The sequence below is a fragment of the Aquila chrysaetos genome, chromosome 25, assembly GCF_900496995.4.
Source record: "Aquila chrysaetos chrysaetos chromosome 25, bAquChr1.4, whole genome shotgun sequence".
NCBI classification, from domain to species: domain Eukaryota; kingdom Metazoa; phylum Chordata; class Aves; order Accipitriformes; family Accipitridae; genus Aquila; species Aquila chrysaetos.
The window spans coordinates 6,072,176-6,088,662 of NC_044028.1; the positions used below are offsets into that span (position 1 = coordinate 6,072,176).

General features: G+C 41.7%; 1 protein-coding gene across 5 annotated transcripts in view; it reads left to right on the plus strand.

The window, feature by feature from the left end:
• The window catches only part of MAD1L1 (mitotic arrest deficient 1 like 1), a 379,577-nt gene that overhangs the window by 211,774 nt on the left and 151,316 nt on the right, over positions 1 to 16,487 (plus strand). For all 5 annotated transcript variants that reach the window (XM_030002286.2, XM_030002288.2, XM_030002287.2 and 2 more), the window contains one exon: positions 5,125 to 5,215. In XM_030002286.2, the coding sequence (XP_029858146.1) occupies positions 5,125 to 5,215 (91 nt within the window). The remainder of the gene's footprint in view (positions 1 to 5,124; positions 5,216 to 16,487) is intronic.

A 16,487-nucleotide genomic window follows, 5' to 3' on the forward strand; every position in this document is an offset into this window, starting at 1 on the left:
AGCTTTTAAAAATGTATCTTTTGCCTCATTTTTCTTGAGCGTGGAAAGTAAATTTTCAGTGAGAAACTTGAAAGACTTTATCAGTTTTTCCTCCTTCTCTTGAGAACAAAGTGCTCTTTCGTCAGACCTTTTATAACTTCAAATGTGAAACTCTCTCCCAGCATCATCGTTTCTGAAGAGACAATAAAAGGCAGTGCTAATGCTGTCATTTCTCACACTTCTTGCTGCTTCCTCTGAAATCATTTTTGTTTATATTCTGCAGATCTTATGAGAAGAAAAAGTGGTCAAACTGTTGAGTTCATGCACTGTGGGGTGTAGCAAAGCAGAGAGCATTTAGGCATTAGCACCTTTTAGAGGGAAGGTGGTAACTGCAGAAACCAGTATTTCAGAACCTATAAATAAAAGTAATATATTTTAAAAGAACTTCACTAAAGACTTAAGTGGCAACGGCTGAAGGACCTTTTCAGCTGGAACAAATCTGAACTTTTTCCTTCTGCTGTCAAACTGCAACCCCAGTAAATCCTAAATGTTTTCCGTGGATTTAGTGACTGGGTAGAGTTACAGTAATTCAAAAGAAATTCATGTCCTTGCCAATGCCTATTAGTCACACTTGCTGGAATTCTGTCTGCTCTGCTCCTAACACCATCTCAATGCCATCTGGATCCCTTAATAGCATCTTCCCAGCACATATATTTTCTGCTCCATTCAATAGTTTCCTGTTCAGCAATAGCTTTTCCACATGGCCATGTCCTCTTCGCAGATGGGGCCTCTGTGAGACATGTCCTCGTTGGCGATATCCGTGCTGCTCTACAGGCAATCACATAACACATCCGAGAACACTAAAAACAAATAAAAGAAAGATAAAGGGGTGATGGTGGGGAGTTGTCACTGGTTAACTCCAGTGAAAAGCTCTCGACCAAGAGAGACTTTTGGAAGTGCCTAGATGCTGTTGAAAATCAAACAGATTCCCCCCATCTTCCTTTCTAGAATAGGAGCAGCCTGGCCTTTCTCTCTAGCAGCTGTTGCTCACCATCTAAGCATTTTTTAGATAGACTGAATGCATATGGTGGGATGTCTCTCGATTCTCACAAGTGTCATTTCAGGAGACCTGAGGCTGTAGGGTTTTTGTGATTATTTTTTCCTTATTCCCCCTTCTAATTTGGGACAGTGAAACATGCAATGGAGGCAATATAAAGCTCAGTTTTTAAAAGTGGGAAAATCCACAAGTCGGAGCAAATGGCAATGAATCTGTATTCTTGCACTAAGTTTGATCTTGTGAAAGGCTGCGGAGGTGGTTTGAATTTACCTTGTGCCTGTGGAGCCTTCAACTCTGGGTTAAGCTGTCTGCATGTGATGCGGGAAAAGTCTTCCAGAAATGCGAAGAGATCTTTGCCAGAGTTTAAATATTTTCGTGTTTTCAAACCTCTGTATGGAGAAGTTGGTAAATTTTCCAGAAATTAATCCAAATGATTTTTCCCTGTATCACGAAACTTGAGAATGGTGTCAGCGTTTCAGAAAGTAACTGATGTTTCTTCCTTCCTCGTGCTGCAAGGCTGCTTTTAAAATGGGCGCCAGCATTCATTCCAGGCCAAACATTAAGTTGATAGATGGTTGTGCTGTACCCAGATGTTTCTGTACTCTGCTTTTTGTGGTTCTCACATGAATTTATCTTGGATTGTTCTCCCTACCTGAAAGTAATAAGTTGAGGCATGCAAATTGGTGATAAAATAGCATCACATATCTTGTGCAGATGTCCCTGGACAGAGAGAGCACAAGGTGCACGCAGACTGGATGCTGGTGCATCCAAAAGCAGTACACAGTTGGCCCCGTACCTGAGTTTACGTAAATGAAAAAATTCGAGTGCCAAACAAGTAAATATTTTTCAATATTTGACTGCCGTATCTTAACCACCAGCTGCAAATGCTTTGCTGTGTTTATATATAGATAGGATTTCCCTTGCTTCTCTCTCTTTGCCATTGGGAAGAGTTCCCCAGGGCTGGAAAGCAAAGCACAAACTGTTTGCTAATGGTTCTTAATGCTTTCCCACTGGAGATCCAGGACACTTAACAGTGTTAAAAATAGGTTAGAAGAGGGATAAGTAGTGAAAGCGTTAGTCAGTCCTCAGAACCTCTCTGGTGCAGAGGTTACAGCAGTGTTCCCGGTCCTCAGCGCGGAGAAAGCAGCAAGTTCTGTCTCTGAAGGAGAGCAGAGCCGAGGCAGCGTGGAGGGCAGCTCCCCGCGCACGGTGGGAAACCCCACGCTGTGTCTGGAACGGAGGGTACCCCGACAGCTGGGGTACCGGCACGGAGCAGGCACCTGAGGGATGAGCCCAAGGGCGAGCTCGTGGGGGAGAGGCTGTGAACTTCAGCCACGCTCGCGGGCGCTCTCACACGTGCTGCCGGTCGCAAAATACGCGGTCCGGTCCGGGTAGGTCTGCTGCCTGACTGTGAGCGCCCTGGGCTTTGAATCATCGCTGTTTCTTCAGTGAGTCATGGAGGGCATGAACGAATTATTAAATCTTAAAATTGCAGGTGAAAGAGCACAAAAATATAGTGACTTAAACCTACCCTTGTTACAGCTTGCTTGTGTCTCTGATCTTTGTGAAGTGTTTTCTGGTGGCTGCTACGAATGATTTTTAAAGGGCAACTAAGAGGCCTGAGCTTAAACTTCCACATGGAGAGAAGTTCTGCAGGCAGATAATGGCAACATCACAGTTTATTTGGGAGGCTGGATGGGGAGAAATTTGTTCTAAATTAAAATTCAGCATGTCAAATATGGAGAAAGTACTGATGAGAGTCCTGTGTCTGGCTCTGACCTTTCAGTAGCTGCTGCGCTGTTGTTCCTCAGAGAAAAACATTGCTCTTCTTGTGGCCTGTTCTGCAATCTATTTAGAAACATGCTATTAAAAGCACTAATTCCATTTTGAATTTCCATTTTTTCCGACCTTTTCAGTCTCCTGCTTCTTCAGCATCCTCCATCCCCACTGGCTTTGTGTCTCTTCTGGAAATTATTGATGGTCTTTTTTAACGGCGTAGACAATGCTAAAAGCCATTCCTCGGCATTTTAGAAGCTTCCAAGAGTGAAAAAAGATTATACTTTAAAATATCTGAAAATTACCAGCAGGGGTCGGGCTTACAAATAATTTAAGCAACTGAAGCTGCATATTTTTAAAGGAGACATTTCTGTGCTGAACATGTTGTAGATCAACTGGCTTCTAAGGAAAAGTTTGTAACTTTTGCCCAGTGAATAGGAGAGATGACTTCGTTGTACCTGAAATTTCTGTTGCGTAATTTTGGGATATTGGCAGGTGGGTGCATTCTTTATGGTCACAGCGCAAGGATTTTCAGCTTAATATAGATCATTTAAAAGTTAGTGTTATCAAGCAAGATAGTTAATTTAAAAAAAATATTCTGGAAAAGGATCCTGAGAAAATTGAATGCAAAGATCAATGTTAATATGCAGTAGTTGCACAGTTAATCCCAGGAAGTTAACGTGAAAGGTGAGTTTCTTGAAGCAGCATTAAGGTTTTTGTACTCTGTACTTAAATGCAAGCAAAAATGTTCTGTCGAATGTTTTGTAATAATATCCCCTGCCTAACAAGTTTGATAGAGTTCTCTGAAGGATTCAACAATCATTTGGCTAAGGCTAATATGGTTGATATAATACATTTGACCTTTCAAAAAGCTTTGAGCCAAAGGTCACAAAGAAACTTCACTCTGATGGAATAAGAAAGAAGGTTCTTTCTTGGATTAATAAGAATATAAAAATCACAGAGGGCTGGCCGGTCCCTGTGTCCTGTCTGCTGGGATGGCTGGTGCTGGATGACCATGCAAATAGGGCAAAGCTACTGGGGTGCTTTGCCAGAAGGCTCTCCTAGCTTCTAGTGCCTTGTCTCCAGGATTTCTGAAGCCAGAGATAATATAACGTCTTTCTACTTTGTAAACCTTGATGCATTTTTGTTCCATTAATTTGCACATGTAATACAAAGTTAAAAGATGGAAAATCAAAGAATAAATGTTTTCTCAATACCAAGGGTTTTCCACTAGGTCCTAGAATGGTTTTTATTGGGAACTTGTTGTCCAACACAAAGAGGTGTTTGTGAGTAGTGAGGTGACAGAATTTGAGATAATATGAAATTATTCAGCTTATCAGACTGTTCAGAGTTTCAGAAGAATCTTATGCTGGTCAAGATGGGGAATGAAGTTGTAAGTCAGTAACTGCAAAACCCACGTACGTAAGAAAAAATGCCTTTACTTTTACTCCCACAATAGTGGGCTCTAAATGAGCTGTTATCACTCAAGAAAGAGATCTTACATTATTGTGAACAGTCTTCTAAAAATGTCAGGTAAGTGCTCCTCAGTTAAAAAGACAAATAGAATACTACAAATTATTAGAAAAGAAGTTGAGAACAAACCAGAAAGCCTCATTATACCACTGAATACATCTGAGTGCTGTTTGTAGTTCTAGCTTTTCTCATAGCAAAAAGTCTATATAAAACTTGAAGAAGAACAAGGAAGGGCAATAAAGATGAGCAGAAATATGGAAAATCCTTGATGTGAGGAAAGACTAAATTGAGATTCTTCAGGAAATAATAGAGGAGGCCTGTAAAGTGGTATGGAGAGGGGAGTATGGTACAATTATTCACAACTTTTCATAGCAGAGCTAACAGGCCCTCAGTGAAATAATCACATGTGACGTATAAACCAAAATGAACTAATTTTTCATACAGCACATAATTAAATTGTGGAACTTACTGCCAAGGAGTGTTGTGAAGGCCAAAAGTATAAATCAGATCAAAAAGAGATTTGATGTTGCACTCATGGAGATTTTAGCTGTTGGTGGTTGTTAAACATGACGGTCTAGACTCAGTCTGTCGTTCAAGAAGTATCTAAGTTGGATTTGCTTTATACTGAAGTTGTATATTTTTAATATACTTTTACAAATTATAATTTCATCATACAAACTTGTATCTTTTAGTCATGTTTTAACTGCTTCAGTAGTGCAGCTTTGTGGTACCAAATACAGGAATAACCTGATACTGCTTGTGATTTCATGTTTTACTTGATTATTTGTGGTGGGACTGTGCAGGGACACAGTGTCTATTAACTTCCCCTTCTTCTCCAGGCTGAAAATTGAGGAGCTGGAAGCTGAACGCAGCAAGCTGGAAGAGGAGAACAGATCTCTGGAAATGAAACTGGAGAAGCTAACTCTGCAGGTAGGAAATGTGGAGTTCCAGAGCAGCTGGAGAGCCTGATGTGGTGCATTCGCCATAGCTCTTCTAACAGATGTGCCAGAATGCTCACAGCATGCAACTTCACTTCCCTCAATCTGGGCAAGGCATTTTTCAGAAGCCTGTGCAAACTGCACCAACACACCTGTATCTCTGACTGTGTTATTGCATTTGTGTTTTGATGTCAGGTGCAATCACACACATGCAGTTGTCTTTTTCAATGCCTTTGCCTAGAACCTCTTCTTTTTCTTCTTGGAGCCTTAAAAACTGTTCCATTTGAAATAACTCCACTACCGTCAGTTGTCTGTCTCCAAATTCATTTGTGCCAAAGTGGACGTGTAGACAAGGCTTAACAGCATGGAGCTGATATGAAAATTTGAGCTCCATTTGTACTGAAGACTCCACTGCTGCTATCAGCGATGGAGACCACCAGTTTGTGGCCTCATTAGGTAGTAGTTTTCTAAGCCAGGAAGAATCAGTGCTATTGAGAGGATGACGTGGCAGCATCTCCAGGCCACAGAGATGGAGCGCAGAAGGTGTGGAGTCAGAAGGACAAAAGGGTGTGTTTCTTCTGCTGTGCTGCTGTGGGTGTTTTACCTTTTCCTGAGGTAGTGCTGTCCTGTATGGCAGAAGGTCTTCAGCTTCTCACTCTGGATAGATCTGTGAAGTCTCACCCTCCTTGAAGGAGGGCAAGGGCACCTGCAGCAGTTGAGTGGACTGTCTATTCAGCTTGCTCTCCTTCTGGGAACAGCTTGCCTGTGCAGAGGAGGGGCATGGGAGTTGCTTCAAGCTTTTATAGTGTTTCCTGTTTGAAAGGTGCTGGAGCAAACAAGAACCTGAGCCTGTTTGTTTAATCAAAGCCCATCCTGCTATGAACAGTGTTATCTCTCCCTTCTGTTCTCTCTGATATGCGGAACAATTTGGCATTGTAGCATTTCATTCTCTTAATTTTTCTTTCCTTCTCTCTTCTTTTTTTTTCCATTTTTGTGTAAATTGCTTCATGGTAGAAAACCTGCAGGTTTGAAATTACCCAGATTTCAGACAGACCATTGATTTTATCTTGACACCTATTAGAGGCGAATCAAATCCTTTTTTTTTTTTATTACCAATTCCTAGAGACAGGGGAAGTGACAGCTTTGATAAAGCAGGGAGCTAAGAGCTGCTGAGCATCTCTGCTGAGCCATGTTTAGTGTGAAACCTGTCACCCGGCTCTCCTTTAATTGGTTTTCAGTCATCAGAAGGAGATGAAAGCTTTGGGCTGCTGTTTGGATGCTTAGGTCTCCAACAAACACAACAGCAGCTTTGGTTTCAGAGCAGATTACAACTCACTCAGGTCACATTTAATCTGCCAACGTTGTCTTACAATGGGTGTTGGCTTTCCAAGAAGGCCTGACCAGAGGAATTCCCTATTTTCTTTGTGATATCTCAAGATGCTCTGCTTTGTTTGCTCATACTGCTCTTGAGATGCCAAAACACCACGTTTTTTAAATTGCACGTTCAAAGAGGAAAGGTCTGAAGTCTTCAGTGTAGTTTTGCTAATTGTCTGCCTTCTCGTCCTCGGTAGAGGAGATCATCAGCAGTGACCATTTGGATAGCTGAGCTTTCACAGTACAGAAGAGTAATGTGGTGATAGGAACAAGATGGGACCTTCATACTGTGGTAAAGCTACTATACAATAACAGTTGTACTGTTCACAAAAAAAGGCTTTGAAAGCTCATCACAGGATCCCCATGACCTATCTCATTAATGGTGCTCGCTGTTTGAATGCAATATTGTGCAGGTCAGGGCTTTGTGGAGGGAGTGGGGGGGAGAACAGGAACGACCTGCAGATAGAGCAGAGTAAAAATTATATGGGAGGGATGAGATAACATGTAGGTGTGGAAAAAGAGAAGGTGGTCACCTGGCTTAGCGGGTCTAGGAAAGAGAAATCTGCCAGTCCCCCAAAAGGCTAATTAGTGAGCTGAATTAAGGTAATCATGCTCTTGCTTCTGCTTTGCCAAGGCTGAGGACATGGCATTAATTCTTTATTTAACAGGAGGTAGCTCCCACCTTCCTTAGCTTCTCACTTTACTTGTGTCTTAGAAGACTGGATGCCAAAAGCACCTTCTCTGAAAGAGGAGGAGTATAGAGGAAAGCATAAATATAGGAATATATAAACTGAGTACTGAAATGTCAGTATTGATCAGTGTGTGCCCACCTGAATGGTCAAGATTTCAGAACTCCTCAGAGGGGAAAACATCAGCCTTCCCATTTTTATTCACCTTGAGAATCAAATATCTTGACTGGCCAAGCTTAGAATGACTTTTTTTATAAACACATTGGAAGAAGGTTCCTTACAGTGGGAACCCACTAAGTTAAGGATAAGCTTAGAAATTCACCTTTTCTATCAGTGCTGAGAAAATACGCTGAAAATGTTACTGTACACTCAGATAAGGTCACTGAAATGTTGCTAGTTTGGCATGTTATTTATTCCCATCTCTGAAAGAAATCACTGGGAAATGATGGGTTAAAATAACGTCTCTTTATCACAAAGGGAAAAAAAGCAAGACAAACTTCATATACAGAAATCACAAGAAAATTTTACTGAGGAGAAAGATGATTGAAATTACAAACATGGGAAAAGCATGGCATCAAATGAAATAAAGGTGTAAGAGAAAGTAGGGGGTGACATTGAACAAGGTAGGATGAGGGCAATTTCTGACAAATCTTAATCTGCAGTTTCTTCTTTTTTAAAATAAAATCTCTGACGTTCTGGAATTGTATCTACTAAATGAAAGATGCATAGAAGGGGTGTATTAAAGTTGTGAATTTGGAAGAGGCAGGATGTAGAATTAAGGCTTTGACTGCTTTACACTGGACTGAAGTCTGTTGAGTTCACAAAGCTACGTGCAGTGAATGTAATGTAGGGAGATACAGCTAATATTTAGTAATTAAAAATGTCAATGTTTGACTGGATTGATGTGTGGAAAGGAGTAAAGTTTCAAAAATGTTTGCCTCCTCTCGCATCCTTTTGTGTCTGAGTATTGGCACATGAATTTTGCTCATTTCTGCTTTGGCTGCTGATAACAATAGCCCACTTTGTGAACTACAGGACCCTGATGGACCGTCCAGAGGGCAAGCGAGCAAGTGGAAATGTACTTTTGTGTTAGTTGTGTGATTCACGCTCCCTGAGCTCAGTATTAGCAAATAAAGAAACTGAGATACTGATAGCTATCCACAGCAGTGTATATAACATCTGACATCTCTTTGTATTCTGTGCTTGTGTGGGGACAGCCTGAATTATGGCTGAAGGTGCTTTCCACCTCCACACACCCCTTTTTCCAAAACCCCTTGGCTCTTGACACCAAGCTGCAGGCTGCATTGATTTTCCTTCACTGGTATAAAGACTTTAGCATGGATATTACTCACTGGTCAGGTCTTTACTGCTAATAAAAACCTCAGATTACAAAAACACAAGAAATGTTGGAACTGTAGAGAAATGACACTGTGCTGAGAGTGCCTCCCCATTGCCCAGGACATTATCTTAAGAAAAACATTTGAACTGTGGCTCAGGAGAGGGATTCAAATAATATATGAAAGGAGTGGGTTTAACCAGACAATTTTATCTCCTCTCCCCTACCCTTCTTTCTTTAGATGAGGCAAAAAAGACTTCCAGGAAAGCAAATGTGCTGTTACTGCTTGGCCTACGGTGGGCAGACTTGGTGAGATTTCAGTTGAAAGGTTTGGTTTGTTTAGTTATCTGAAATGATCTGGACAATCTTCCCGAGCTGCTGGTGGAAAAGTGCAACTCCATGCCAGGAACAAAAGAGACTGATCAAATCAGTGCTTTTCGGATAAAGTGGGAGGAAAGACTTGTGAGGAGTGTTCAATTAGCATTTCTTACTGCTAGGAGCCTTGTGTTTACAGGCAACCAAGCGGATGTGAAGTGTTCCTTATGCAAATACTACTCTCCTGCTTTTCCTGCTTTCCTCTACTCTTCGAGCTGAAGGAGAAGAGATTCTTCAAGTTTGGCTGCTTCAAGGAAGATTGATTAAAATCAGCTGCAGTTTGACTTAATTGGATCCATTTGCTTGGAGAGGGAGCAGGACTAGTTAGAAGTCCTTGTAATTAGTTCACAGCTGGTTGGTGAGGAAAATGAAACTCCAGTTAGAGTTCAGAAAAGTGGATCTATATGGATAAAAGGCGGGGAGATGTTTTTTACAGTGCGATGTATTTGGGCTTGAAAACTGCTTCTAGTCCCATAGCCAAGGTGGTAGCCTAAGCCCTTTGAGCGTGTGCATGTGTATTTATGAGGCTAAATGGAAGGAGTCTTTATTTTCTTGCTTGTTTCTGAGTAAAAGGAATAACCTGTGGATGCTGGCAGTCAAGGAAACCTGAACAGGGTCACAGAAAGCTGGGAGAGGATCTTGGGGACTAGGTGAAACACCACCAGGGTGGTTTGGCTGGGTGAAAGGTTCATGGTTTGGCACAAACTCTGAACTGATCAACTTTGAGTGCAATGCCCCTGGTCGCAGTAGTAACTAGTTGTGTTTAGCCTTTCTGTCGGTCAGTAATATGACAGCAACACTCATAAAAGTGCAATATTATGGATACGTATTGAAATAATTGATTTTTGTCCATTATCTCAAAGACCTCAGAAAGAGTTGACTAGCTACGTAGTACGGGGACGGTCATCAGAAAACTCTCCCCAGCCAGAAGCTGGTATTTATGCTAAATTTTGCTGTCAGAATAGAAAGGACTGAATTCCCTATTACAGTGTCCATGAGGGAAGTACCTGAGAAAAGCATACTCTACAAAGTATTTGGGGGTATTTTTTCATGCTGGCATGACTTTATTCATGTGTTTTGAGGCGTTCATTAATGTATGTGCAGTAGTTCCTTTCTAAATGTCTAACTTTGCTATTGTTATCATCCATTTTACATTTTAAGATATTAATCTGGTTAAATCTTAGTTTCTTCCAGGCTTTAAATTGATTATTTTTGTACAAATTAAAGCATAAACCACTTGTCCACTTTGGTGGTAGTTGTGTTGTAGCTGTAATGATTTGAAGATAAGAAATAAGCAAGTTCTGCAAGCAGAAATATTATCATTTTTTTTAGTAAGAGTAATTGACGTAATTGGTAAAGTTAGATACAGATAGAGTGGGTGTCTGAAGGTTTGTCCTATTTGTCTACTTTAGGCCATTTTAATTCTCCTAAGCTAGCATGGACTTGTGGTGGCTGGTCCCACCAAAACAGGAGGCTCTGTGCAGGGGAGGCTCTGCAGGGAGAGCGGGTGGCTGCTGTCTGCTGTATTAAGCTCTCCAGGAGTCAAATGTCTATGGATGGTGAAGGTGCTGGGGCATCCAGAGTGCTCTCATGTTTCTGTTTTCCCTTCCCTCTGCAACCTTTGTGGTTGGGCTAGTCTCTCTCTTATCCCGGCGCTGTGTTTTGAGGGACTAACAAAACATCTGGGAGCTGTACCCCAAGCGCAGATTCCCCTGTGTGGTGGACAGGGAACGTTTCTGCTCTGTAAGCATTAATGACTCATTTTATAGTTAGGACTTTGGCAGCCAGGCAGTAACTAGCTTGGAGCTAAGAGCCCAAGGCAAAGTTGAGGTCATGTAACAGTCTAACTGTTCATTATGTGACCAGTAAAGAATGATGAATGTGAATCATTTACACTGTTATAAAACTTAAAGGGACATTGTCAACCTTTCAAGGTTCCCTAATTGACCTCTCAAATGCTCACGAGTCTTCTTCCTGGATTATCTCCCTGCTTTGCCTTTCACAAACTTCCTTCCTGTCCTTTTTCCTTCATCTGTGCATGCTGTGGTCCGCATTAGCCTCTGTGGCACAGCTGGTCGTCATTGAAAACCTCAGGTGGCCAAGTTCAGCCCTTTTCTTTTTAAAAAAAAAAAAGTGGTTTGGGCAAACCACTTGGCATCTCTTCAGTCAGGTATAGCTTTTAGCAAGATGTAGGAACAAATTTGTGTGTGCTTCAGAGGGATTTAATTATGAGATAGTATAGCTGAGAACATGCAGGAGGAGACCCAGTAAAAAGAAGATGAACTAAGCGGAGAAGTGCAGGTCCAGGTCTGCAGAAGGTCGTATCATATTGTGCTGCCCCGCTCATCCAGTACATTGAGTTTCATGGGAGCGCGCGGGAGTGGATGGGGAGCAGAGCGTTTTGTGATCCTTTCCGCAGACTCCTGGATTTTATCAGCAATAAGCTCATCTTTTACAGGCAAAGATTATCTTCTAAATTTCACGGGCTGTAGCAAGTCTTCACTGGTGTAAGGAAGCATGTATCTGCTCAAGTGTATATTGGCAGAGACCACTCTGGGGGTCACTCCACAGTTGCTCAAAACACCAATGAAAAACACATGTGATAAACATCTGTGTTGCCTTGGTTAAATTTATACCATTTCTATTAATTGTTGACCCAACAGCTCAAGTGCAGCACAGGCATTTCACTCAGGGATTGGCATTCCTAATCCTTAGCCTCATTGCAAAGGTATTTTCAGGTATTTGCAACTACCTTTACACTTTCAGGAGTCTCCCCATGACCTAAATGCATCAACTGGTCACTGTAAGCATATAACCTAGACATCATGGGTATCCATTTATGACAGATCAGAGGTATGTGATGCTTGCATAGAACATTGGAGAATATGCATGCAGCAAGTTGGCTGTGATTGCAGCAGGGACCGAGTGAATCTGGTACCATGGGTAACAATAGCACTGGAGATGGGATGGCACAGGCAGTAACATGCCAGGGTTAGAGAAGCACCGTGGAGTCACCAAGCATGTACTCTGGTGGTTAGCGTGAGCAAGAACCTCTGCTATTACACCTTCACTTCAATTACTGCTTGAGCTAGTTAGGTTAAACTGCAGTCAAACTGCTTTGGTGTATGTCGGTATCTCCTGTGTTCACAGTAAACTGCTAAGGGTATATGCTGAAGTGCTACCCAAATGAATGCAAGGGAAGAGAGCTTCCCCTATAATGTGCCTATAAATCGTGCTAAAAGGCTTGTATGTGTTATCTGGGAGAAGACTTCATGTATCTTGTGCCATGTGGATTAAGTACTGAAGAAGGTCCTAGAACCGGTGTAAAATGGAAGGAGTGTAGAACCTGCTCTAAGCCTTGAGGGCTACGTAATGCTGAATTAGCTGGGCTATGCAAATATTTGTACATGTTAATTCTGAATACATCACAGTTATTAGAATTAACAGGAATTAGAAACGTTCTGTGGGAGCAGAGAGAAGAAGCATAAACATGTCATCAAGTTGTAGATTTGTCATTAGGTGGTTCAAGGAGGAGCTGTTTCATGGCCTCAGTGGCCCCGATAAATGTGATGTGCAAAGTGGATGTCGAATAAAACAAGGACACACGCAGTACAGACTTGCTAATGTTTGTTAACATCAGGGACCAGGAGTGCATAGATTCACATTTGTGCAGGGAAATTTTACCAACATGCCCTTTAAAAAAATTTTTTTTAACAGAATTTGCACATTGAATATTAAACACCTGAAGCTCTATAAATTTTACTGCCAGCACTAACGCCGTATTGTTTATTTCATGCAGCACCTTTCTCTAAGTTCTGTGGAAACTGATTAACATTTGCATAATACATTTAACACAAAAATCTATAATAAATTCATTAATGTACTTCTGCCACTATCCCTAAAAATATCAGCAGTTGTGTGGCATCACACAGCTCATTAGATGAGCAAAAGGGGAGGAAGGGTGAGTGCTGGGTTTCCTGAACGGCTCTGAAACAGGGAAAGGTCAGTGTGCTACACGTCAATACCTGAGCAGCAACACGGAGAGCTCAGAGCAAGTAGAAGGAGAGCTGGGGCAGGGGAAATGTCCCGCTAGAAAAGGTCGCTGTACCAGTACACACGAAGCAGAAACTTTAAGAGATGGCATCCATCCTAGAGTAGAAAAATCAGTGATGATCACAAGATGCAGATGAGGCTGCTGCTACACTGAGGAGAAGGTTGCTCCTACAGTGCATGTATTCTGCAGGCGGCGAACACCAAGAAATTGTTCAAGGCTTGCTGCAGTACAAGAAAGCTGTCTTGAAACGAGCCTTGATTTTCTGAACAGGTATTGCAGAATGAATGGTGAGGTTTTAAAAGTTATGCAAAACTTGGTTGCATGGCAGGAGGTCACTAAACCACTATATCTGGGGGTATTATCTATGTGTGTCCTGCTTTCATGAAAGGGAAATATGGTGACAGAGACGCCACTCTGTTAGTGTTCTTGTAGGGTAAAAAGACCAAGGATGTAAGAAAATTAGTAATTTCAGCTACCACTACGCATTCTGACACACAGTTGTGTTTATAAAATGCCCCACCCAACAAGTTATAATGCTAGCCAACAAAGTAGTAGTAGGCAGCTACAGAAGGCTCCTATGCAAGAAGAGCATTTCACTGACTCCCCAGAACCCTACTGCAGGTGAAAGCCAAGGCTGAGGAGACAGACACAACCATTTTAGAGAGACTTCACTTCTAAGCTCCTCTAATCTTACTTATCACACAGCAAAGAAAAAGCAAAGTTTCAGGAAATGATAAGAATGACTGTCCCTTTATAGTTTTCTGGTTTTTCTCTGTAGTCATTTGATGGCACGAATTAGTTTTCAATTGTTCTTTCTTCATTTTCTGTTATTCTTCTGCTGCTTTGAATTCTGCTGCGATGTGACAGAAACAAAACAAAAATGTCGTTTAGACCCATGCAGGGAAATTAACGCCTGGCAAGGTTTGTTTACTGAAGCTTTGTGCTTTTTCTCAGATTCCTATGAATACCACGTCCATAAGTTACAGCTGTCTTCACGTTAGGCTTTTAGCTTTTCATTACTCCTTATCATTTCAGCCTTTGTTTGGTGACTAATTATTTTCAAATTTTTGATTAAAACAAAGTAATAGGTCACAGTTTCATGCTGTCCTTGTCTTTGCCACTTCTGTTGTGGTCTGGCTTTTTGCCACTGGTCTCTGTAAAGTCAAAGTTTTCAGTAATATTCTTCAACAGTTTTATTCTTCTGATAAGGAGACTTTGGTTATGGTGCAGGATTTTTCCTCTGCTACTTGGTATCCAGAAAACTTGACACCATCTCTGAGAGACAGAAGACCAGGTTGTGTTACCCAGATTATGGAAAAGAAATTAAGTCAGAGTTTAGCCAATTTGTGTGTGTGTTTGTGTGTGTGTGTGATGAGGAGAAGAGGAATATCTGCCGGTTTCATGTCACAGTGAAGAGTGGGCAGTAGTTGTAATGATGTTAAAATATGAGAAAATGGAGAGATGCTCTGAGCTGAGCCACTGAGGGAGATGGCAGTGTGCATCAGAGAAATACATTTTCATTATGTGACCTCTGTGAGGGGGATTCAAGCGTGTGAGTTGTTGATGTGTTATCTTACATATCCCAGAACGCTTCCCTTTGATCAGACCGACCTACCACCTATTTGATGCCTGGGGGCAGAGATCTACATAAAGAAAATGGGTGTTCCCCAAAGAATTTTATCAAATAGTAGAAGGGAAACTTGACATGCCTCTGTCACTCAAATGCTTGGCATTGCGCAATTCGATCTGCGTTCCAGGCTTGCTAGGGATCGGAGGTTGTGATGTGCCTGAGGAGACCCAGGGGTGTAAGTGAGGAGAAGTAACACCCCAACGTCAGAGCATCTCTGCCAGCACACCCCGAACGCAGTCAGATCACGATACGGTCTCTTGCCAGTCTGTTTCCAAATTTCCCTCAATTTTCATTTGCTATCGTTTGATAAGACTCTAGAGAGACATAGATCCAGACAAGTTGAAAAAAAGTAATTATTTTTGACAGCTTTTTTACATAGATTTGAAACACAGGTAACAGTAGAATGGAAAATGATGCTTAATTTGGGTAGAAGGGCTATTTTCTTTAAATGAGGATAGACAGTCAGGATGGCAGCGTAAGTGAAACACCATGGAAAGAGCATCTTCTTTGTATCTTTTTTTTAAAAATCAGCGGTGTCACATGAGGCGGTTCTGTCTGTACAAAGGAGTGGTGGTGTCTGTAAAGCCCAGTTGTGTTAAATACAGATGGGAGGGTTCCCAGGTGATCCATCACATCCGTGTTTACCCAAGCATGGGGTTCAGCTCCACCAGGAACACTGCTGCTTCCCCTGCTCAACATTTAAACCCCGTGTATCTTAAATAATACAGAAACTGTGCCCGTTCTTTGCATTTTTGGCAGGACATTTAAAATGAAATAAAAAGTCCCTGAAAACTATTGTGCATGTTGGACACAACATAAGATGTTCAGTTGAGATTGTGACCTTTCAGAACAAAGACGCTGCTTTTGAAAAGGGGGTTCATTGTGCTTCTGGCTCTAGTAAGATGAAAAACTTGAAAAAACAGTAACATGAAGGCTGTGCAGCAAGGATGAGCTCCACAGAGATCCTCTCGTGTATTTTTGGTTGTTTTCCAGTGCATACATCCTTTCTCTCTGCGCAATACTACCACAGTTGCAATCAGTAGTAATTACAGACATTTTCTCATTTTTATGAGTAGGGGGATGTGAAAAGCTGTTGGCAGGGCAGTCTCTGCAAGGGAGCTCAGCTGTGGAAGTGCTTTCCCTGTAGATCCATCACAGCTAGAGTTGCTGACCTTAAGGTTATTTCCCTAGGAGTCAGGGCTCGCTCATAGGTTGATCCGTTCAGTGTGCGAGGAAAAGTGTGATTAGATATGTGTGAGCTCTTATGATTAATATTGTCATGGTGCAGCAGCCTGAACATTTAAATACAACACCAGGGAATTTAATTTTTTTTAGGTATATATGTATATAGCTTTGCAGACAATTATTAAAATGCATGCAGTTGTATTTATATGTAGATGTGACTTGATGTATACGGGTGTAAAATAGGGAATGTCACCCCGATTCTTTCAACAGAATCTGACTGGAGTGTGGTCAGAGGGGATGGTAAAGGTGACCGAATGGAGAGGGAAATAACTGCTCGGGAGGGAGAACAGACGGAGGGTGTGGGTTGGGAGTTCTACCCTGGATATGCTGTAGCTGTGGCGGTTGTCAGACTGTTCCCTTAAGGTTCAAAGAAGTTGAAATGAAAGAGGTGGCAATATCGTAGACATTCATTAGGGTCCTCTTCAGGTGGATAGTGGGAAGGAATAGTGATTGTATAACATATGAAATGGTTTCCCTGGTGCTGCCTAGTGGCTATGCTGTGGTGGCATGTAGACACTAACTTTGAGGTCCAAGTAATTTGGGGGTTGAATGTATAATGTC